Below are 24,518 nucleotides of genomic sequence, written 5' to 3'. Positions count from 1 at the left end.
AATATTTCTAGGAAAAAGGGACTGTTACAAAGGAACATATTCTACAAAAAATGTTTATCCCAGGAAGTCCTGAATCTCAAAGGACTTCTCAAAGAAGTGACATTCATGTTAAACCTATTTACTCAAAAAAGAGCAAACTTTCAGTAGAAATTTAAAAGGACACATTTCCAGAATAAGTTTGTGGTTATAAAGGAATAAAAGTAAAACAATTTCCCTTACAAATTTTACTACCACAAGTCTCAAGGGAGAATTACCTAAACTATTGAAAAGAAAAAAGTTATGTTATAACACTACGCTGGGCTTCACCATGAAACAGATCTTAATTTTTTCCAACCTTAACAAATATCCATTTTCTTCTACTGATAACAATGAGATACTTACTAAACCAGCTTGTTCTCACAAATCACCTTTTCAAAGTTACTATCATCATTTTTTTTTTTTAACAGATATCATGGTTTGATGGCAATTTCCCCAAGGAAACTAACATCCCCAAGTAGAAAACAGCCTTCCAACCCCTTAAAATGTCTGACTATATTAATACAGAAACAGCTTTAGTAAATGCTTATTTGGGCTGAATTCAGACTATATTCATTTGAACAAAGCTGGTGACTAGATATTCAGACAAGAAAAAGAAATGAGGCAAAATCTCAAGGCAAAGTGATAATAACACAAAAAAAATCCAGAAAGAAAAATATTCGAAGTGTTGTAAAACTCATAAATTTTGAGATGAAATCGAAGTACTCAAATTTTACTACCCAGGAAAGCCTGTATCAAATTAAAACTTCTTTCCAGAAAACACTTATTATGAGAGATCCCAAGGTTTATGAACAGATTATTACAAAAAAGCCCAGAAACTTCTGCTGATGGGACTAAATTAAGATAGAAGTGCAAAACTGACTTGTTATCACAGTCCTACATTATAGAATCACTAAAGGGCCGATGTTGGGGGTCTTCAATATTTTCGTTATTCTCGACTCCACTTCCTGGTGAAGCTGTATGCTCTACATGCTTATACTTGACAACTAGGAAAGTCCCCTGGACATCACTGCTCCTTGTCAAGGGTTTCACTATATTTGTGAAGACAACAGTTTACTTTCAAGCCACTAATATTATAACAGGGACTGATTTATCTGCTGAGTTTCTTCTAAATCTGTAGGGGAAAGAGCTGGAAGTTCATATGTCAGCAGAAAGAAGGGGAGGTGATAGAGCCTTGGATTCCATGTATCAGTTTCTCTTAGCCTACAATTCTTACAAACTGTCTCAGAGTTAGAAACACTCAAGAATGCAGCTGTCTTAAATTTGTTTTGGAAAAAGGCATGGCATAAACAAACAGACAGCTCGGTATCTGTGCTTCTAGCAGCCGATGTTATTTGTGTTAACACTAGCAGATGCTTGAAGATGCTCTTCTATGTTCTTGGTCAATGATGATCTTGGCTACTGCCACAGCAATTTTTTACCTTTGATGATGTCATTTATGTACTGGCCTCCATTATGGTAGCAAATTTTACTTTATAAGAAGCATTCTGGCTTGCTCTCAAATGATGATTTCTCATTAATAAAATGCAAACAGAAAGAAAACATTCATTTTCAATATTTTTACTCTCCTTTATGTTCATTAAATCACTGCTATTTAGAAATAAATACCAAAATACAACTTAACTGCCTTGTTCCGTGAACCAGGTCCAAGAACTATATCAAAGCTTGTTACAAAGTCCATAAATAAATTTGGGTAGTAATAAAACTTACTGTTCAGAACATTCTCCAGTTTCTGTGTCATGGATCCTTCTACTTTTTCCGTTCCATCCGCTTCTAGTTTTTGATGGATAGCTAGAAAAAAGCACCAAGTTAAAATGTAGGCTATTTTAATGGGTGGGAAAATGGTACATCAAAAAGGACATTTTTAAACGGCTCAAAACATGGTTCTATTTTCACTGCTAGAAAGAAGAACAAACACACAAAAGCTCTGCAATGTAACCAGCAGACAGCAGTCCAAGTCACAGCAGATTAGTGCTTTGAAAATAGTCCATAATGCACGAACTTAGTCATCTGATCACGAAGGCAGAGCAGTAAAGATGACTGGATTAAAAAAAGAAAAACGAGGCTTAAATGACTAACGTGCTTGGTATTTGGCCACAGGAAACTCTTTCTTATTTCTCAGTTTCACCATCTACAAAATAGAAATAATACTATTTGATATCTATCAACTTCAAAATATTTAATTTCAGCCGTGGGACGTAAAGTGGCAAAAAAACGTATTTTTCATGTTCGACTCAGTCTATAATTATCTCCCTGGAGGTTCGCAAGAAATATCTAGTAACATCTGCCAACACGTCAATTTGTGGATGTGCAAATTACATTAGAGATTTTTTGCTAGTATTTATATATGTCTGAATGATTCTGGCGGTGGCAGCGCGGGCGCAGGAGGGCCTAGAGGAGCCACTCCACGTTCAAGGTCAGGAGGGGCGGCCCTGAGGAGATACCCCTCGTCCAAGGTAAGGTGCAGCGGCTGCGCTTTCTTGGAGCAGCTGTGAAGAGATATCCCAAGCCCAAGGTAAGAGAAACCCAACTAAGACGGTAGGTATTGCGAGGGGGCATCAGAGGGCAGACACACTGAAATCATAATGACAGGAAACTCGTCGATCTCATCACATGCACCACAGCCGAATGTGGTCCACTGGAGAAGGGAAAGGCAAACCACTTCAGTTTACTTGCCTTGAGAACCCCAGGAACAGTATCAAAGGGCAAAATGATAGGCTACTGAATGAGGAATTCCCCAGGTCGGTTGGTGCCCAGTATGCTACTGGAGATCAGCGGAGAAATAACTCTAGAAGGAACGAAGGGATGGAGCAAAAGCAAAACCAATACCCAGTTGTGGATGTGACCGGTGATAGAAGCAAGGTCCGGTGCTGTAAAGAGCAATATTGCATAGGAACCTGGAATGTTAAGGTCCATGAATCAAGGCAAATTGGAAGTGGTCAAACAGGAGATGGCAAGAGTGAACATAGACATTCTAGGAATCAGTGAATTAAAATGGACTGGAATGGGTGAATTTAACTCAGATGACCATTATATCTACTACTGTGGGCAGGAGTCCCTTAGAAGAAATGGAGTAGCCATCATGGTCAACAAAAGAGTCCGAAATGCAGTACTTGGATGCAATCTTAAAAACGAAAGAATGATTTCTGTTCGTTTCCAAGGCAAACCATTCAATATTACAGTAATCCAGGCCTATGCCCCAACCAGTAACGCTGAAGAGGCCGAAGTTGAATGGTTCTATGAAGACCTACAAGACCTTTTAGAACTAACACCCAAAAAAGATGTCCTTTTCATTATAGGGGACTGGAATGCAAAAGTAGGAAGTCAAGAAACACCTGGAGTAACAGGCAAATTTGGCCTTGGAGCACGGAATGAAGCAGGGCAAAGGCTAATAGAGTTTTGCCAAGAGAATGCACTGGTCATAGCAAACAGCCTCTTCCAACAACACAAGAGAAGACTCTACACATGGACATCACCAGATGGTCAACACCGAAATTAGACTGATTATATTCTTTGCAGCCAAAGATGGAGAAGCTGTATACAGTTAGCAAAAACAAGACCAGGAGCTGACTGTGGCTCAGATCATGAACTCCTTATTGCCAAATTCAGACTTAAATTGAAGAAAGTAGGGAAAACCACTAGACCATTCAGATATGACCTAAATCAAATCCCTTATTATACAGTGGAAGTGAGAAATTGATTTAAGGGACTAGATCTGATAGATAGAGTGCCTGATGAACTCTGGACAGAGGTTCGTGACACTGTACAGGAGACAGGGACCAAGACCATCCCCATGGAAAAGAAATGCAAAAAAGCAAAATGGCTGTCTGAGGAGGCCTTACAAATAGCTGTGAAAAGAAGAGAAGCCAAAAGCAAAGGAGAAAAGGAAAGATATAAGCATCTGAATGCAGAGTTCCAAAAATAGCAAGGAGAGATAAGAAAGCCTTCCTCAGCAATCAATGCAAAGAAATAGAGGAAAACAACAGAATAGGAAAAACAAGAGATCTCTTCAAGACAATTAGAGATTCCAAGGGAACATTTCATGCAAAGATGGGCTCGATAAAGGACAGAAATGCTATGGATCTAACAGAAGCGGAAGATATTAAGAACAGGTGGCAAGAATACACACAAGAACCGTACAAAAAAGATCTTCATGCCCAAGATAGTCACGATAACGTGATCACTGACCTAGAGCCAGACATCTTGGAATGTGAAGTCAAGTGGGCCTTAGAAAGCATCACTACGAACAAAGCTAGTGGAGGTGATGGAATTCCAGTTGAGCTATTTCAAATCCTGAAAGATGATGCTGTGAAAGTGCTGCACTCAATATGCCAGCAAATTTGGAAAACTCAGCAGTGGCCCCAGGACTGGAAAAGGTCAATCTTCATTCCAATCTCAAAGAAAGGCAATGCCAAAGAATGCTCAAACCACCGCACAATTGCACTCATCTCACACGCTAGTAAAGTCATGCTCAAAATTCTCCAAGCCAGGCTTCAACAATATGTGAACCGTGAACTCCCAGATGTTCAAGCAGGTTTTAGAAAAGGCAGAGGCACCAGAGATCAAATTGCCAACATCCGCTGGATCATGGAGAAAGCAAGAGAATTCCAGAAAAACATCTATTTCTGCTTTATCGACTATGCCAAAGCCTTTGACTGTGTCGATCACAATAAACTGTGGAACATTCTGAAAGAGATGGGAATCCCAGACCACCTGACCTGCCTCTTGAGAAACGTGTATGCAGGTCAGGAAGCAACAGTTAGAACTGGACATGGAAAAACAGACTGGTTCCAAATAAGAAAAGGAGTACGTTAAGGCTGTATATTGTCACCCTGCTTATTTAACTTATATGCAGAGTACATCATGAGGAACGCTGGGCTGGAAGAAGCACAAGCTGGAATCAAGATTTCCGGGAGAAATATCAATAACCTCAGATATGCAGATGACACTATCCTTATGGCAGAAAGTGAAGAGGAACTAAAAAGCCTCTTGATGAAAGTGAAAGAGGAGAGTGAAAAGGTTGGCTTGAAGCTCAACATTCAGAAAACAAAGATCATGGCATCTGGTCCCATCACTTCATGGGAAATAGATGGAAAAACAGTGGATACAGTGTCAGACTTTATTTTTTGGGGCTCCAAAATCACTGCGGATGCTGATTGCGGCCATGAAATAAAGACTGTTACTCCTTGGAAGGAAAGTTATGACCAAACGTGATAGTATATTAAAAGGCAGAGACGTTATTTTGCCAACAAAGGTCCGTCTAGTCAGGGCTATGGTTTTTCCCGTGGTCATATGTGGATGTAAGAGTTGAACTGTGAAGAAAGCTGATTGCCGAAGAATTGATGCTTTTGAACTGTGGTGTTGGAGAAGACTCTTGAGAATCCCTTGGACTGCAAGGAGATCCAACCAGTCCATTCTAAAGGAGATCGATCCTGGGTGTTCATTGGAAGGACTGATGCTAAAGCTGAAACTCCAATACTTTGGCCTCCTCGTGCGACGAGTTGACTCACTGGAAAGACTCTGATGCTGGGAAAGGTTGGGGGCGGGAGGAGAAGGGGACGACAGAGAATGAGATGGCTGGATGGCATCACTAACTCTGTGGACATGAGTTTGAGTGAACTCCGGTAGTTGGTGATGGACAGGGAGGCCTGGCGTGCTGTGATTCATGGGGTTGCGGAAAGTCGGACACGACTGAGCGACTGAACTGAACTGAATGATTCTGATAAAGTATCAGGAAATCATTAATTTATATGTAAAAACTTTTACCTACTGATGAGAGGAAGTTTTAAAAGCAAATCAGGTTTCCTCAGGTGAATCATTAAGAAAATTTATAACGTAAATCTCCAAAATACAATTTCAAATTCAAAACTCTGACACAGTTAAAGTAATAAAAATAGCAAGGTAAACATTACTGAGACATGGCCTTAAGCAGAGCACCATAATAAGTTTCTCACACACGATGTGTATCCAATAAGAAGCCAGTGACGAGGTTCTACCATCATTTCTATTTCTCAGATGGGGAAACCATGGCTCGGTGAAATTAAATAAGTTGACCGAGGTCATACAGCCAACCCCCAAATTTGGGCCGAGGCAGTGTGACCCTGGACCAAAGCTTCACCCCATCCGACTCACACTGCGTGGGCAGCTGGGCCTAAGCCCTCAGCCTGCTTCCACGCCTGTAACCTGGGAACACAGAGCTGTGCGCGTGGGAACAGCGTTCAGTGACAAAGAGGAGACGCCTCTCCACAGGAGCAGCTGTGCACACAGCCCCAGTATCACGGCCTGCTGGCCCTCTGCAAGCTCAGGCCTGGCGTCAACGGGGGAGCCCCAGCAGACACCCGCGGGCTACCTACCTGAGAGGGCGTCCTGTGCCTCAAAGAAAGTGCTGAGCCCCCCTTTCACGTGCGCCAGGCTGCCCTCGCTCTTCTTGTTCGCATGTCTCTTCAGGTGGCTGATCGCCGTCTTGAGTTGTTCGAAACTGAAGTGAAACGAAGAAACCACGAGAGACAACGCGTTACCGGTAAAATACTGATGCCCACAGTGGAGACACAGGCTAATACAACGTGTAAGCAGATGAGATCACGCTTTCAAATTCCTACCCAGATCTAAACCTGTGCACAATACAAACGCCAAAGTCACAGCAGCTGTACAACAGCTTTGTACAGCCCTCATGTGTCAGACCCGAAGTAAGTACACACGTAGATATGCCTACACTTGACCCAAATCAACACATGGATTTGCCAGGTAAGGAGTTCTGAAGAGTATCTCCTGGATGCAGAGGCCTGGACCACACAGGGGTGGGTGGCAGGACCCCCTGGACGTTCACACCGTGCACGTCACAGCCAGGCCCCACTATTAACAGTGATTTCACAGGAATCACGGGGGTCGGCTCAAAATTTACATAAGTGAACAGACCATACTACTTCATCTTTATAACTCAAGCAGAGAAAAATGGGCTGGTCTCTGTATTTCAGAAGTTTTATTTCCACTCAAGCTAAGAAAAGCTGGCTATGAATTGGTGACTATATTCTTGAGTGCCAGGATGGTACTAAACAGAGACCAGAGAGCAATCCTGACTTACAGTAACAGAAAAGCATCTCTATAACGTGACATCAGAACCATCTTCCCCAGAGAAAAACTTCAGACATTTGCTCTAAAAATTTACCAGGCCAAATTTACTCTAAGTATATACCAACTTTTCTTGTTTTCTATGATGGTTTTGATCCCAATAGGTGAAGGAAGAATTTCTTCTAAGGTGTATTTTAACAAGTTGGGGTGCTTCAAGGATACAAATTTTAAACAATAAACCATTTCACCAAACATTTCTACTATACAAGTGCTTTAGCTAGTCTTGCATAAGAGTCACAGGTCTACTGTTGCCCAGAGGGTAGGTAAACTCTTAAGCAGTATAAACAGAGGAGCACTGTAACTGGATATTATGACCCTTGTTTATTTTTTGGCTAATTTTAAGTCAAGTCTTTAAAAAATGATAAACAAATCATCTTCCTTTGCTCTCTGGTCAGGAAGGAGGTGTTTTCCTTGTTTCAGACCAGTACTTGAGAACTGTTCCCTGAGCAGGGAGGGGGTCACACGCAGACACAGGACAACAGCTGAGACTCAAGTTTTACTGGGTGGCACAAACAACGAAACATACAGAAACATCCAGGTAGAAGGAAATAGGGCTCCTTGAACTAATGATCCCACTTTATAAATAAGGAGCCAGATACTCTGATGTGTTCACAAGCACCTGAGGTCAAGAGGGCTGCTAAACCCGCACTACCACGTCTGATGAGCTGCACCCCAAGAAGCCGCACGACACTCGTCCGCACCCTCACCTGGTGTTGGAGTGGTTCTCGATTAGGTACCAGGCAGCTGAAAAGTTCTCACTTGTAAAGTCAGCACTCATTCCAGGGAAGAGCATTTCTAAGTCCTTCTGGGGAAATTTACCTCTGAGGGAGGAAGAAGGCTTAAGATGTGTTTAGAGTGCTATTGCTACAAAGATGCAACCAACAGTAATAAACACGGACACAAATCATTACAATGATGCATGAGACATTACGGAGTCTAAGTCTGTACATAGGAAAAATACACTTCCTACACCGTATACACTTTAACTGTATATATAAACTTTGTATAAGGTAGAAAATTAGTTAAAATACAGAAATTGTATCAATAAAAGAATATAAAACTTAAAGAGGCTGAGTTGATACTTCATGAAATCTATCCAAATATGAAATCATTTCCTATCCAATAGACAAAATTTGGGTACACTGACATTAAAAACAGTAAATCAACCTGTTAAAATGCTTTCTGTTAAAGACCTATGTGAGAGCTGGCTTAAGACACACTGATGCTGACGACAGTTGCTGACCCAGACAGATCTATATGGCACTCATGCTTCTATGCACACGTCTAGATCAAGTTCAAGGAAAGCTGATGCTGATGGACAGTCCCTTATCTGCAGCCCCTCTACAGCTAGGAGGAAATCTGTGCCACCACGGCTGGAGGAGAGCCAGGCTCCTCACGGCTCGGTGATGCTTCTGGGTCCTGACTCAACCAATCGTGGCACCCACCATCCCTGGACTTCGCATATTATCAGAAATAAATATCTTCCTTGCTTACACCACAATGCATTTTTGTTTTCTCTTACTTACAGCTGAAGGCACCCTGAATCTACCCCAAAATACGATCTGTTACACAAACACCTCAAAAAGAACGTGAAACAGGAGACCCAGAGAAAGCTCACGAGTGACGCCGCTGGAAGCAGTGAGCCCTGCGGGGAGCACACCCGTAGAGGCAGGGGCGGCTCGCTGGAGGTTCAGGTTCACAGAGTTTCCCAACAACCTTGAGGAAACGCGTTTACCTCCCTAAGGCTCCATTTATTCATGAAGATAATGAGATCACAGTATCTTCCTCCTAAGAAAATGCTGAGGATTAAAGTAGATAATGCATGTGGAAGGCTTAACAGTTTTTGACACTTAATAAATGCTCAAAAATGTTACTTTGTTACTTTTATTCTTTACATTTGGTTCTCTATATTTAATAGATTCTTTCATTAAGAACCATTTTATCTGATTCTCCTCACAACATGATGAGCTATATAATCCCATTCTACAGTCAAGAAACAACCCCAATACTTCTATTGTCAAATAAAGAACCAGAGAATCTTATGAAAAATGTCTATATATACAGCTGTAAGTGTAGAAAAACAGCAAGTGAGGGAGAGGTTCAGAATGCAGAGCACCGCTAGCGGTCTTGGTCACAGCATGAGAAGAGCAGAAGCATGTGTCAGAGGGGCATGATGTCTGGAGACGTAAACCTCTGTCCAGAATAACTGGGTCTCAAGGTCTGACCCTCTAAGTGACGTCACAGATTAACAGCAAGGCACATTCTAAGTGGCTGACTAAATCCACACTTTGAACTCACTAACCAGACAGGGCGAGGAACGCAGAGCCTAGTGTGTAACACGTGAAGTGATGCCGCTAAGGAACCGACAGCTCAGTAGCTGACAACCTTCGTGCCCCAACAGTGCACACCCCCCATTAGACGGCAGTGTGAACTCAGACTGCACCTTCCGAAGGGTTTAGCCATGAGGACCCAGGTACAGCGGTCAGGTGCTGAACTACAGGAATGTCCTCAACTCAGCGGCATTCATTTTCAAAGAGGAGATGGACCTGACGGCTCCAGTCAGCATCTACAAAAGTCCTTCTGAGAAAAGTTCCCTGCCTTCGCAGAGAGGGCTGGCTGAGCGGCACGGCTGAGCCCATGCCCGTGCGCTCCAGCTCCCGACTGCAGGCAGAAAGGTGGGGGGAGCGGGGGAGTGCGGCTCCCCTGACGGTGTCACATGCGGTCTGCACAGCTCTCACTCCAGCGCCCGGGTTACCCTGTGCGTTAAATGTCATCAGCCTGTTGGGGGTTGCGTGTTTTTTCCCTTTTTTGGGCTCACACAGTTTCTGCATGCAGGCACTGTACCATAGTCCACAAGTCTCTTTTTAAAAAACTTCTAAAAGGTAATCTTTTCCAAGGCGCTTCCCTTCCACACTCATACTAAGACCTACTTTGTCACCTTTCCTTGTTTTCTAACTGGAGCAGGAAAACTGGTCACCTTTTCTTTCTACTGGAAGGCAGCCTGATGAGGAGCTCGCCAGACTGCGCGGCTTATAAAGCCTCTGTGGACACAACCCAGAGGCCAGTGGGGCATCAACGCACTGCTCGAGACACCTCTTCCCAGGTAGAAACTCCCAACAAAAGGTGGATCATACAAACACAGGGTGTGGCATAGGGGAGAAGCTCCACTGTAATGCCCGTACTCCCACATACGTCAGCCAGTCCAGTCGCTCAGTCGTGTCCAACTCTTCGTGACCCCATGAACCGCAGCACGCCAGGCCTCCCTGTCCATCACCAACTCCTTGAGCTCACTCAGACTCATGTCCATTGAGTCGGTGATGCCATCCAACCATCTTATCCTCTGTCGCCCCCTTCTCCTCCTGCCCTCAATCTTTCCCAGCATCAGGGTCTTTTCCAATGAGTCAGTTCTTCGCATCAGGTGGCCAAAGTACTGGAGTTTCAGCTTCAGCATCAGTCCTTCCAATGAATATTTAGGACTGATTTCCTTTAGGATGGACTGCTTCAATCTCCTTGCAGTCCACAGGACTCTCAAGAGTCTTCTCCAGCACCACAGTTCAAAAGCATCAATTCTTCAGTGCTCAGCTTTCTTTATAGTCCAACTCTCACATCCATACATGACTACTGGAAAAACCATAGCTTTGACTAGACGGATCTTTGTTGGCAAAATAATGTCTGCTTTTTAATATGCTGTCTAGGTTGGTCATAGCTTTTCTTCCAAGGAGTAAGAGTCTTTTAATTTCATGGCTACAGTCACCATCTGCAGTGATTTTGGAGCCCAAAATAATAATAATAAACTGTCACTGTTTCCCCATCTATTTGCCATGAAGTGATGGGACTGGATGCCATAATCTTAGTTTTCTGAATGCTGAGGTTTAAGCCAACTTTTTCACTCTCCTCTGTCACTTTCATCAAGAGGCTCTTTAGCTCTTCTTCGCTTTCTGCCATAAGGGTGGTGTCATTTGCATATCTGAGGTTATTGATATTTCTCCCGGCAATCTTGAGTCCAGATTATGCTTCATCCATGTATGTGCCATCTCCAAAAGCTTCACTTACAAATAACTCCTATTAGGTAGAGAGGACTTTTTAGAAATAAAACCTAGGGAAGGCTTTTACTTATTAATATGAACCTGTTTTTATCTTCTGTTTCAGTTTAGTTTGTCTCCATCATAATTTAAGCAGTGCAAAAAATGCCCATTTGTGACAATAAGTATAATAAATTAGAAAAACAGACTTTTTAGGAGCAAATCCTAGTCTCAGTTCAAAGTAAAGTAATTTTTTTCCAAGTAATTAGTAACATTTTTATAAGTTTCAAGGCACTGCGTGTACAAAACATCAGTTAAAAGCCTAAGACCATGAAGGCCTTTAGCAGCCAAAAGAGGCCCATAAACACCAACTGATAGGCCTGTGAGCAGAAAGACAGCAGCACCCTGACGCGCACACAGGAAGAAGCGCCCCTTGCTGCCTCTCACTGGTGGGTCACACTCAGCGGCACTGCAGGGCGCCCCCGGTTCCATCCTGCGCATGTGACTATAGGACAAGAAACTCCGTAAACATTCACACTGTCAGACAGGAGCTGACTCCTCTCCCACAGGCGACCTCAGCACTTCAGTCTGGGAATAAATCAGGACCACATCACTTAACAAGTAGTTCTAATTCTTCAAACCTTCTCAATTAATATATTTCAACAAGCAAGTAATTAAATCCTGTTATTCCTTCTCTGATGACATTTTTTAAAAAATTAAAAATAGGTTGTCTCCCATTTATAAAAGAAGCCCCAAATGACATTAATAAACAGAAATAAAAGACAGAGTAAGAGGAAATGCTCCCAGGGCCTCTAACCTGAGTACAACACCATTCTCTACAGGGACCAAAGGTTTTATCTAAAAAATATGAAGTGAGTCAGGGAAATAAAATCCATACCCATATTTTAACATCTGTTTTTCCTTTCCCATCCTCTTTTTCTAAAATAGGGCTTACTCCTTTTGAGGCCAGACTTCAATAAAACAAATGCAGTTTTCCTGACAATTATCTTTAAAAGCTAAGAAGGAACCTGAAAAGCACTTTTCTGGCCAAAACTACTCTCTTCTCTTGGTTTCGATACAGTTTCCTACTTTCACCTTCCATTTTCCTGCTTTCTGGAATCTCTGTTCATTCTTCCTTTTGATCAGAATGCTTGTGAAAGACTTCACAGGGGCCGTCCTTCCGCTGTGCGGAGGCCTGCCAGGGCCCCACGCCATCCAGGCGCGCCTGCTCTCTGCTGTCACAGAAGCCTAAGTGGGGGCTGACAGAGGCCGGGGGGGCCCGGACCAGAAACACCCGTCAGGGGAGAGTGCACCTGGACCGCCGGGCAGAGACGGGACCGGTGCGGCACCATCCACTCCCACTGCCCACTCCGCCTGTCCCCTGGAATGTCCCTCTCAACGGGTTTAACAGTTCACTCGTTTTCCCATTAATTAATGAATTAAATAAAAGCTTGGACATGTCTGCATTTTGCATTTGTATGACAGTCAGTCAAGCTTCTACCTTTTCCAAAACTATCCTTTAGTTATTCTATGGCTGAGCAAATTATTATTGAAACTTTCAAGGAACCGCTTGGAAGAAATATTATAGTAAATTTTATCAGCATTTGAGCACTTCTTGACTGTACATATTACTATTTTAAGACTTGAATACAATTTATCACCCTGAAATCCTAAATCATTAAAAGATTCTTCTGGGCAGCAGAGCACTGACTAATATGCTGTGAGTGTACACCCGCCCCCCCCGGCCCCGCCCACACAACACACGCCCCAACAGAGGCCCCTGCCTGCAGCCTCCAAGTCACCCTGCAGGCAGTGGGAGGGCCCGGAGCCAAGTGAGAGAAGGGCTTGGACCCAACTAACTCCTTCAGAGGAGAAAGAAAAACCATTTCCAAAGAGTCGGCACTTTCAGAGCCTTCTGGCTGGTCACCGTTACATAAGGATTATCCTGAAACCTATTCAGAAAGAGGGCTCTACTGGATGGGAGGGGGTTTGGGGGAGAACGGATGCATGTATACATATGGCTGAGTCCTTTCACTGTTCACCTGAAATTACCACAACATTGTTAACTGCCTATACCTCAGTACAAAATAAAGTTTAAGGTTTGAAAAAATAAAATGAAGGAAGAGGGCAGTGAGAGAGCGCTCAAGCCCTCTTCATGGTTAGTGGCAGCAGCAGTGACAAGACAATCAAGCGGTGAGAGGACATGAAGAGGCAGAGACTGAGCTGCGGGTGGATCACAAGACAAACTAAAACTCAAGGAGATCATTTCATGATGGTGGAAGTCGCTCAGTCGTGTCCGACTCTTCATGACCCCACGGACTACACAGTCCATGGAATTCTCCAGGTCAGAATACTGGAGTGGGTAGCCTTTCCCTTCTCCAGGGGATCTTCTCAACCCAGGGATCAAACCCCGTCTCCCGCATTGAAGGCAGATTCTTTACCAGCTGAGCCACAAGGGAAGTTCATTTTATGACCGGAAGTAACCAATTTAATCCTAACTTTGATAGTTCCATCTAAGGCTCAAACAAAAGTCACAATGTATTCCTATACTCCTGTGCAATCTTTTCAAAAGAACAACCCAGAGGGCCCTTCCACTCCACACTGCATGTGGTGGACCTTAGAAAGCAGCAGAATCCAGGGGCTGAAGCAGGCCACCAGGAGGATTTACCCTCAACCACAAGGTCCCCTTGCGCAGGAAACCCTGTTCAAATAAAAACCCAGCAATTACCTTTCTTTCCTGGATGTTCTTAATCCTTAAACTCTTAATTTATCAGGCACTGAAACTCTTAAAACAGCTCCAGAATGACCCATGCTGGCCAAAGAGCTTCACAGCTGTGACCCAAAACAGTCCATGCTCACTAAAACCTGTCTTTTAAAAACCTCAGGCCTTTTTCAAAACAGGACAGCCTTCTAGACACATATGTGCTGGCGCCCTCTCAGCTGGCACAAATCCCAGCAGGGGAAAAGCAGCCTGCTGGTGGCTTACTGGTGGTCTTCAAGTGTAGGCTTGAAGGTTAAATACATAAAGGTTAGTGGACAACCTTCCCCATCCCTAGAGAAACCGAAAGAAGCTACGGCTAACGGGTGAGCACTGCTCTGTCACCTGCAGAGGTGTCTCTGAAGCAACACTCAGCAGCACTATCACAAGCAGTTGCTACGGCCGAGAGACAATCAGACAGGACTGTGCGCAGGGAGCTCGAGTGGGAAGACGCAGGACAGAGGCGCTGACACGGGAGCTGTGAGCACCGCACCTGGGATTAACAACCGGGGATTCTGGATCTGGGCCAAGACATTTTGGAAGATACCATTTACTTGCCATAATTCTGGCAAAGTCAGTTTGAATTAAATATGAATTACAGGAAGAGAATGTAAACAAAATGACCAGACTACACTGGGTCTGCTGCTGCTAAGTCACTTCAGTCGTGTCCAACTCTGTGTGACCCCATAGATGGCAGCCCACCAGGCTCTGCCATCCCTGGGGTTCTCCAGGCAAGAGTACTGGAGTGGGTTGCCATTTCCTTCTCCAATGCATGAAAGTGGAAAGTGAAAGTGAAGTCGCTCAGTCGTGTCTGACTCTTCGCAACCCCATGGACTGCAGCCCACCAGGCTCCTCCGTCCATGGGATTTTCCAGGCAAGCGTACTGGAGTGGGTTGCCATTGCCTTCTCCACACTGGGTCTAAGTACTGTCAAATATTTCCTGAAACATCAAGCACACGGAAAATTCTATTTTAATCTCAAATACCATCTAAATATTTAAACTTACCAGCTCCACACAACACACAACTCACGGATCATTAGAAATATTAATTATTAAACATTTCAAAATACTTTTTCCTTCACAAAATGAAAACCCCAAAACTAAAGAGGTTGGTAGGTTTTGCCAACACTTTAATTGGAACCCTCGCTCCAGCGGCTCCAGGAACGATACTGACTCCCAAAGACAGAGGCTTCTTCAGTTGCGCTGCCCTGTCACGCTTCTGGAGCCTGAACACACGAGACGCTTCAGCACACGGAGAGCGAGACACCCGAGGCGAGGCGGCACTTACTTTTGCACCTCGATGCCCAAGGGGTTGGCAGGACGCAGGGACAAGGGAGGCAGCCCTCTACTCCTGTCGGTGCGCATGTCATAGTAGTTCATCTCGTCAACCCACACGGCGGACTGATCCAAAATGCCTATCAAAGCAAGGAGCACAGACTCAACAGGATACACACTCCCCAGGCACTGTCTAAATCTTACTTGACTGCTGGACTGTTTTAAGACCTAACACAAAATCCACACGAAAGTAATTTTTTAAAGATCTGACGGCACAAAAGTTTTAATTTTTTTCTTAATTAAAAGCACTAAAAATCCATAAAAAGGCAAAAATAACACCTCTTCATTGTACTGTACATTATTCAATACAGAAGATAAATTAACATCCGAGAAAAAGTTCTGCTAAAACAAATGTATTTTACAAATAATAATCAGTACAGTTAATTTAGTACATCAACAAAGTGTCCAACAATTCCTTATATAAAGAAACCAGTCAAACACCTTCCAAGGAATGCACAGCTTGTGTGATGGAAATGACGGAGACATTCAGGAAAAACAAAACGTCATCTCTGAAAGCAGCGCCTTCTCTCACGTGACTGAGCCCTTCTTCACTCCCTCTGGCACCGCGCTTCCCAGGGTCCCCTCTCAGACCCAGGGGCTGGGCAGGGAGCTGGGCGAAGCGGAGTGCAGGGAGGGGCCCAGGCCCCCTGAAGGGAGGGCTCTGGGCCCAGGCAGCCTCCAGTGGCAGGACTCCTTGTGAGCCCTCTGTTTCAATCAGCACCACACTTATGCCAGGACACAAGGAGGCTGCCAGAGGGAAGGTGCAGGTCCAGGCACTCCGAAGTGCGGTTCCAAAAGCCTTCCCTGAACCTACGTGCTAAGTCCTGGGCAGAGCGTTTTAGAATAAAGTCAATACTTGATAATAAGTTCTCTTTATCTGCTGTATAAACATGATACAAGATGGTACTAGATTCTGTCAAAATGTTTTGACAAAATCAAAAAGGTTCCTCCAGAAAACTGAAAACAAGCTCCTACTTTGTAATTTCACAGTTCAGTTTTCAAAGACATTAAACAAAATTAAGCAAAAATAAGATATTGTGCATATAAATATTTAAATTATATTTAATATTAAATGTATATATTTGCATACATATTTGTATACCTATGTACAGGGCTTCCCTGGTGGCTCAGATAGTAAAGAATCCGCCTGCAATGTGGGAGACCTGGGTTCAATCTCTGGGTTGGTAAGATACCCTGGAGGAGGGCATGGCAACTCCAGTATTCCTGTCTGGAAAATTTCATGGACAGAGGAGCCTGGTGGGCTACATCCATTGGGTCACAAAGACTTGGACACGACTGAGCAACTAAGCACAGTACAGCAAGTACCTATATGTAAATCACATTTTGAATTTTCCCTTAAATCTCTCAAACTTTTATTAAAATTTAAAAATCATTTATGTATTAAAAACTTTAACGATATAATGGTAAAGAAAGGTTTTATGCCCTAAGACAGAAAACAATATTTGCAAAAGCCTCTGGTTTTCTGTATGAGAGAAGTATGGCCTGGGTTTAATTATGCCTGTGACAGCTCCACACTATATAAGTATTTATCTATTGACCATGTGCCAGCCACTACAAGGCCACAAAGACAAAGCAGGGGAGATGCTGGCACATGGAGAGCTGGAAGAAGAGTGAAAATGATCATTTGTGGAGCACGTACTCCGACTCCACGAGAGGGGTTTCGCTAAGCACGTCCCTGGATGTCCTAACTTGTCAGTCCTCTGGCGTAGGTGACCCTGGGACTTGACTCCCACCCACGGCTGGGGGCTGTGTGTATGATCAGTCGTGTCTCTTTGCGACCCCGTGGACTGCAGCCCGCCAGGCTCCTCTGTCCATGGGACTCTCCAGGCAAGTACACTGGAGAATTGCCATTTCTCCTCCAGGGATCATCCTGACCCAGGGATCATCCTGACCCAGGGATCATCCTCCTCCAGGGATCATCCTGACCCAGGGATCATCCTCCTCCAGGGATCATCCTGACCCAGGGATCATCCTCCTCCAGGGATCATCCTGACCCAGGGATCATCCTCCTCCAGGGATCATCCTGACCCAGGGGCTGAACCTGTGTCTCCTGCATCTTTCGCACTGGCAGTCAGGTTAGGCACTGCCGTGCCACAGCCGGGGCTGCCCCCACACTATCCAGAGTCCTGTCTCACACCAAGCCCGCCCCAGGCGAGGAAGTGCAGCTGAGTGCCCAGAGAGAGCACAGAGCAGCCTGGGGCACAAGCAGCGGGTGTTCCTAGTCTGGAGGCGAGAGGCACACTGCTGCCGTCAACGTCCTGTCTAGGCCAGGAACGCAGGAAGGGAAGAAAAATGAAACATTATTTAGATGATATCACCGGCTAATTTGTATCACAGAAAGAAATGCCATTATTGTATTCAAGATCAAGAAACTAAAACTGGCATTTTGACATGTTAAATGAGCAGACTTCATAAAGAACTTAAAACAACATTTCTTCTAAGGATTATCATCCTGAGGGTTTACTGTTAGCTCAGTAAACTGCTTTTTCAAAAGTAATACAAATTTTAACCAATATCCTATTCCTAAAGAAATAACCAAACTGAATCTGAGAGTAAGTAAAATTTATACTAATTTACCAATTGTCAATTTTAAAAGACAAAACCCAATTTCCATTTATTCTTGAGAGAAAAGTCACAAGAGACGATACCTATTTTCTCAGGTTTGAGCAGCTTGAAAGACACTGTGGAGGTTCCTCTGCCACCCGACTTGGTTGTGACGATAATGTCTCCTTTGTCATCCTTGGCCTGTCCCACTCGACACACTATTTTACTTGCAGACATCCACTCTGCTGTCAGGAGGCAATTATGCCCACAAATGGTCAGACCTGAAAGCAAAAGCACACGCTGTAACAGAGTCCCAAACAATGGCCGTTTCCATGAGAAGACAACGCTGCCAGTGTCACGGGGCTGCCTTCGTGAACTGAAGAGCAGACACAGAAGTAACATATCCTGGTTCATTAGTTATTCCCATGTTTTAATATATCTAATATTATCTGCAAATAAACTATGGTCTCTACTGAATTCTGTCTAATCTGTTTTTTCTCTAATATTTCCTTTAGATTACATTTAATTTTCTTCAAACACCCGTGGAATAAGGAACTAATAACCATAACAACGGCTAGACATTCCAGATTACTTAACTATAAGAATCTTAAACTGCTTTCATAGGAATTAGAAAGGAAATTATTGCTATTTTTAGAAGCCTAAGTTATTGCTATAAAGTTCTAAAGTGTATTATTAATAAATACGTACATCATTCTCTAAAAAAAAAAATTACCATTTTCCTAACAACAGTCTGCACATACTTTTCCTGCTGTTTAGTGACACATAATACTATGTGAACTAAAGCAAACTTCAAGTTAAGCACAGCCTGGACTCGGCTGAGTCAGTGTGTATTCTTAGGCATTACTGGATTACCAGTGCATTTTTCATGCCTGCATATCACTCCTGCAGTGGTGCTGGTCCATGCTGCCTCAGAGTTCTTCTAAGGATCCTGTCGCTGCACTACACTCTGCTCCAAAAGCTCAGCCCGCGCCTGGCATCTCTGCCCACCCCACGTGAACTGTGGGGCAGTGAACACACAGGGAAGACCTGGTCCCAGCAGGACACCAACATCCCCCAACACACTTTTCTGCAGCACACACACCAATGTGGTAAACATTCGGGGAGGAAAGAGACCAAAGTGTATGTGGCAAACACAAGTGCCTTTTCTTCTCATCATTTAACTTCTGATACTGCTTAGCAGTCAAGTTTGGCAAATATAATATTTTTTAAAAATCAGATACCAGGAACACCTCAACTTATGCCAAATTCAGTTTAAAAAAATGTAGCGAGGGATTCAAGCCATCTTGTTACAACTTAAAGCACTATTTAGTAAGAATGCTATATTAACCATAAAAGAATAAAAACAATTCCATTTTATTTACTGAAATAATTACCGAAAATAATTATAAATTATAATAATTTATTGAAATAATATCCAACCCTGAATATTGACTGGAAGTACTGATGCTGCAGCTCCAATACTTTGGCCATCTGATGTGAACAGTCGACTCATTAGAAAAGTCCCTGATCCTGGGAGGATTGAGGGCAGGAGGAGAAGAGGGCAGCAGAGGATGAGACGGTTGGATGGCATCACCGACTCGATGGATAGGAGCTTAAGCAAACTCTGGGAGACAGTGAAGGACAGGGGAGCCTGGTATGCTGCAGTCCATGGGGTTGCAGAGTCAGATAAGACTAAGTGAATAATAATTGAAATAATTAATTTCAGAGATTTTCCTACAAGATCTATTATTTATTCATGTAAGAAATTTAGTTTTTCTATTGCTAGCACTTAAAAGTTCCTTTAGAATTAAGTTTTCTATTTTTTTTAATGTGATGACATTTACATATTTTAAAATGCAATCATAACTCAAAATTATTTTTCAAAATGGGAGTGTTTATTAGTTTTCCTGATACTTAATTTTTATTATGAGCAACTTAAGAAGTTGTAAGCACCCCTGCAACACCTTTCCATCTCCAAGACAAGCCTGAAAAACACTTCAGTACATATTTCCTCAAATACCTTTTATGCACACATTCATCAGACTATGTATTTAAATAAAAGAAAAATGTTTTAATGTATGAACTGTTTAATTACAGATGCTGGATATTTTGATATCACTGTAGGTCAATACATAAGTTGATATTTTTAAATTTTATAATATCAAGATTTTGTGATTTAAATAACTTCAGAAAGGAAATAACCCAATGATAAATATCAGGACTCAATACATTAAAGTTCCTAATATAAGTTCACTGCTGGGGAGCTAGCTTACAATTAAAACTGAGAAATGGGAGATTTCAGATATACAGACACAAAGTTGTAAAAACACACCCAGATAAGCAAACACATATGACAGCCACAATGGTCCAAGTTTGAAGGAAAGGAACCAGAGTAATAGTTTGCTCATCCCATTGTAGCGGTTATCAAGGTTCCTCAGATTTAATATGCCCTGTATTTTAACTAAAAAAAAAAAAAATCATCATCATATAATTTAAAATAGATTTAAACAGGTCATTTTAAACATTATGGAAATTAAATAAAACCATAAGATCTATTTCCTAAGCATGTTCAGCTAAGAAATTTACTTCATGAAATAAAACATTTTTTAAAATACCTTGTAGAATTCCAAATAAAGTGTTTTTAAAGTGTTTTACTTGGCGAGTATAGATGTCATCAGAGTTAAAAATGTTTAAATTATTTAGCAGGTTAAATCTGCTTTATAAAAAAAAGGTTTCTTGGCAATACCTGGACAAGCTGAAAGCTGAACTAGCAGGTTTATAAAAGTCCAGAACACTTAGCCCAGCAGTATTCACACTCCTGAAGCTAGCATGAAATCAGCATCCACACAGGTCTGTAACAATCCCACGTGGGGGCTCAGGGACCACCAGTTAAACTGCGGGACAGAACTTCCATCTAGACAGTCATTTCCAAGAATTCTAGGGATGTTCCCACTTTTTATAAAGAACAATCTGGAATGAGCTTTGTCCAGAACCAAGACATAAAATAAGACTACCTTCATAAGGGTAATAAACTTAAGTTTTATTTACTTAACAATCACCAACTATAGCTAAAGAAAACGACATAAAATGAGACATATTTCAGTAACACTAGTGAGAAGAACAAGTTGGGAAGGGCAAGACTCAATAACTAAACTTGGTACCCAACTCCAGTCAACTCCCTCCTCTGCAAGGGATTTCTGGGTGGCCAGAAAACGCTGTCCAGCAGCAGCGACACGGCGAGAGAAACAAGCGCCAAGTCACACTCTCCAGTTTACCCACGTTGCTGTGCAATTGCTGAGTCTAGTCTGACTCTGCGACCCGGTGGACTGCAGCACGCCAGGCTCCCGTCTTTCACCATCTCCCGGAGCTTGCTCAAACCCGTGTCCACTGACTCGGTGATGCCATCCAGCCATCTCATCCTCTGTCGTCCCCTTCTCCTGCTGCCCTCAGTCTTTCCCAGCATCAGGGTCTTTTTCCACTGAGTCAGCTCTTTGCATCAGACGACCAAAGTACTGGAGCTTCAGCATCAGTCCTTCCAAGGGATATTCAGGGTTGGTTTCCTTTAGGACTGACTGGTTTGATCTCCTTGCTGTCCAATGGACTCTCAAGTCTTCTCTAGCAACACAATTTGAAAGCATCGATGCTTTGGTGTTCAACCTTCTTTACAGTCCAACTCTCACGTCCATGCAGGACTGCTGGAAGAAATGCACTTCTGAGTACACAGACTTTTGTCGGCAAAGTGATGTCCCCAGTTTTCAATATGCTGTCTAGGTTTGTCACAGCTCTCCTTTCAAGGAGCAAGCGTCTTTTAATTTCATAGGTGCAGTCACTGTCTGCAGTGATTTTGGAGCCCAAGAAAATAAAATCTGCCACGGCTTCCACTTTTCCCCTTCTGTTTGAGATGAAGTGATGGGATTGGATGCCATGATCCTAGTTTTTTGAATCTTGACTTTCAAGCCAGATTTTCCACTCTCTTTCACCCTCATCAAGAGGCTCTGGTTCCTTCATAAATTAAGAAACGAGTCAACAGAATGTCTGAATCCAAATACATTAACGTGGGAAATCAGAAAACATATTCAGAAGCACAGACTGAGGCGCGTCCCTTCCTCGCCCCGAATGTATCTGCACACCCTCACAGAGTCAGTTCACAGCTGACCACACAATGACACTGACGGTGAGCTCCCTACCCGCGGGTGTAAGTTTACAGACAGCCTGTGGCTGTAATTCTGGAGCCTTGGTGCGCCCCACCCTGAAGGGCATCTTCGTGCAGACAGGTGGCCCGCAGGTTCCTGGTGTGGCCAGGCAGAGAGCACAGGATCCTCTAGGTGGAGGGAATTTAGATGTGGTTCCAAGAGCAGTAGGACCAGAAGAGGCTGAGCTGACCCAAACCTGAAGAGGACACAGACCGCGAGGCAGGGAGAGGGAAGCAGAGCTGGGCAGCCACGCTGGCAATCCAGGCAGAAGCCAACACTGAGCAAATAAGACGGCGCCCCACTGCCGGGGTTTGTCTCAGGAACAGGAGAAAGACAACACAGACAAGAGTTGATAATGATTTTAACAAAAAAACCCAGAAAATCAAATAATTCCTTCATTTCCATCCAGATAGTCCTGCACAGACCTCAGGGGTGTTTCCCTATCACCTTCACTATTTCCAAACAGTGAACCGGCACCGTGCCTCGCTGCCAACATAAAGATGCCTTTACTGTGAACACACGGCATCGGCCCTGCCCTTACCTATGAGGTCAGCTGGCCCAGTCCCCAGGTTTTCTCCTCTAATCGTGACCTTCGTCCACGGGATGCCTTCATTTGGAGAGATGCCTGTCACAAGAGGGGGCTGTCGGGATCGAGACATTGTGCTTGTTGAAGAAACGAGGTCGAGCTACAGAAGTGACCTATTAAAAGAAAAAGAAGAGTTACTGCCAACTGAGACCAGCATCCACTAGAAATGCCAGAGGCACACAGGCAGCACCAAATCCAGCCGTCTTCTTCACACACTGGTTCTGGATTTCAGCTGCTGGTTAGCCCACTGGCCACATCTGAACACGAGTGACCCAGGACACGAGCTTGTGCGGGGAGGGAAAGCAGGCATGTGGACTTCCACGTCAGGAAAGACAGACTGAGGCCTCCTGAGCTCCACACAGCACCTCTGCACCCCAGGCACATGCTGGAAGCTCCTCAAAGAGGACGTTCTGACCTAAACAGATTCATAAAAGTTAAAGAACGTCTCCGTTCTCGTAGGTATATGGAATTTCATTTTGTTTTCGTATTAGACTTAGCATAGCAACGTTTAAATGTGTTCAGATCAATACACACATTTTCAACATGCAGGCAGGAGCAGCGACTTGCCGACTGTCCCAGTGTGGGGCAGCAGATGTGAAGCTCCTGAGGTCAGATGCTCTGCTCTCTAGTCCTCGCTCTCCGACAGGCTAATTTCACTCCGTCTTCAGATACAGACACAGCAGTCACTAACAGAGCCCTCCACAGGGCCACAACTATGATCAAAAAGATAACGCCAGCGAAGCAGAGAGCCTCGTGCACAGTACCTGTGTCCACGCTAGGTTGCGCAGTCATGTCCAACTCTTTACGACCCCGTGGACTGTAGCCCACCAGCTCCTCTGTCCACGGGATCCTCCAGGCAAGAACACTGGAGTGGGCTGCCATAGCCTCCTCCAGGGCATCTTCCTGACCCAGGGATCGAACCTGGTCTGTCTCCTGCATTGGCAGGCGGGCTCTTCACCACTAGCGCCACCTCGGAAGCCCAGTAAATGAAGAGAACTCTTCAAGTGCTGAGACTCTATATGTCCCAGAAGACGAGGGGAGGGTGGGCTCAGAGGAAAAGCACTGAGCACTCGCTGGCTGCCTGTCTTTTTATGGGGTAATAAGTTAGACTGTGGCCCCTGCCTTTACCCTGCCATCAGCCAGGTGAGAAGTTCAGTCTCTGATGTGACCCAACAGAAAGGACCAGGACTCGGGGACATCAGGCACGGGGTTAGGAGGGTGCCAACCCTCTAGCCTAACTCCACCCTATCCAGGCAACAACAGCCACTCTGGAGAAGCTAAGGGGCTCTGAGAAGAGGGAACCAAAGACTCCAACACGGAAGGTCCTCCCGAGAAGAAGGCCTCGTGCAGCCACATCACCCAGAGAAGAGCCAGACACAGACCAACTCTGCCCACGCACAGACGAGACGAACAGCTGTCAAAGCCTTGTCCTAAAATACTCACGGACAGACAGAAGCTGTAAGGTGGCCAGGGAAGGGAGGTGAAAGGTCTGAAAAAAGACCCAGAGGAAACAGAGATGAGGCTGGAGGTGTGGGCTGAAGTGTCCCCCAAACTTGTGTTGAAGCCTGTCTCTCTGGATCTCACTGTGCACACTGTCCGCTGAACCCACGGTAGGCAAGGCGCGAGCTAAGCAGCTGGAAGACGATGTAAGGAGCCGTAGGAACTGCTGACACGTTTCTTCTCTCCTGGCTGATGCAGCAGCCATAAAATAACTCCAAGGGCTTTCCAGGTGGCGCTGGTATATGCTTACAGAACGAAAGCAGCCTGTGGCCAAGCGAGCACCTCGTGACGCGCACGTGCGGTGTGCAGTGCTGTAGGGATCTCAGCTGTTCATGATCGTTGTTTACAAAGCGTGGGGCAAGCGGGAGAGGCCACGGGGGGAGAGCCTAACCGC

The 24,518-nt window shown here is 44.1% G+C and overlaps 1 protein-coding gene across 5 annotated transcripts in view; it reads right to left on the bottom strand.

The window, feature by feature from the left end:
• Positions 1–24,518, bottom strand: part of EXOC2 (exocyst complex component 2) — a 126,747-nt gene that overhangs the window by 78,100 nt on the left and 24,129 nt on the right. For 4 of the 5 annotated variants that reach the window (XR_008683338.2, XM_055407088.2, XM_055407084.2 and 1 more), the window contains exons 2-7: positions 22,580–22,737; positions 17,950–18,126; positions 15,234–15,360; positions 7,872–7,985; positions 6,390–6,514; positions 1,747–1,827 (exon numbers count right to left, since the gene is read on the bottom strand). Coding sequence is in view for 4 of the 5 variants with exons in the window: in XM_055407088.2 (XP_055263063.1) it covers positions 1,747–1,827; positions 6,390–6,514; positions 7,872–7,985; positions 15,234–15,360; positions 17,950–18,126; positions 22,580–22,697 (742 nt within the window). In the remaining variant the exon portion in view is untranslated. Of the gene's footprint in view, positions 1–1,746; positions 1,828–6,389; positions 6,515–7,871; positions 7,986–14,437; positions 14,885–15,233; positions 15,361–17,949; positions 18,127–22,579; positions 22,738–24,518 lie in introns of those variants that run through there. The other variant, XM_088831071.1, reaches the window with a different exon arrangement.

The sequence above is a fragment of the Moschus berezovskii genome, chromosome 23 (assembly GCF_049115385.1).
Source record: "Moschus berezovskii isolate FMDL1 chromosome 23, NW_MosBer_1.0, whole genome shotgun sequence".
NCBI classification, from domain to species: Eukaryota; Metazoa; Chordata; class Mammalia; order Artiodactyla; family Moschidae; genus Moschus; species Moschus berezovskii.
This window is presented reverse-complemented; position numbering and strand designations above follow the sequence as displayed.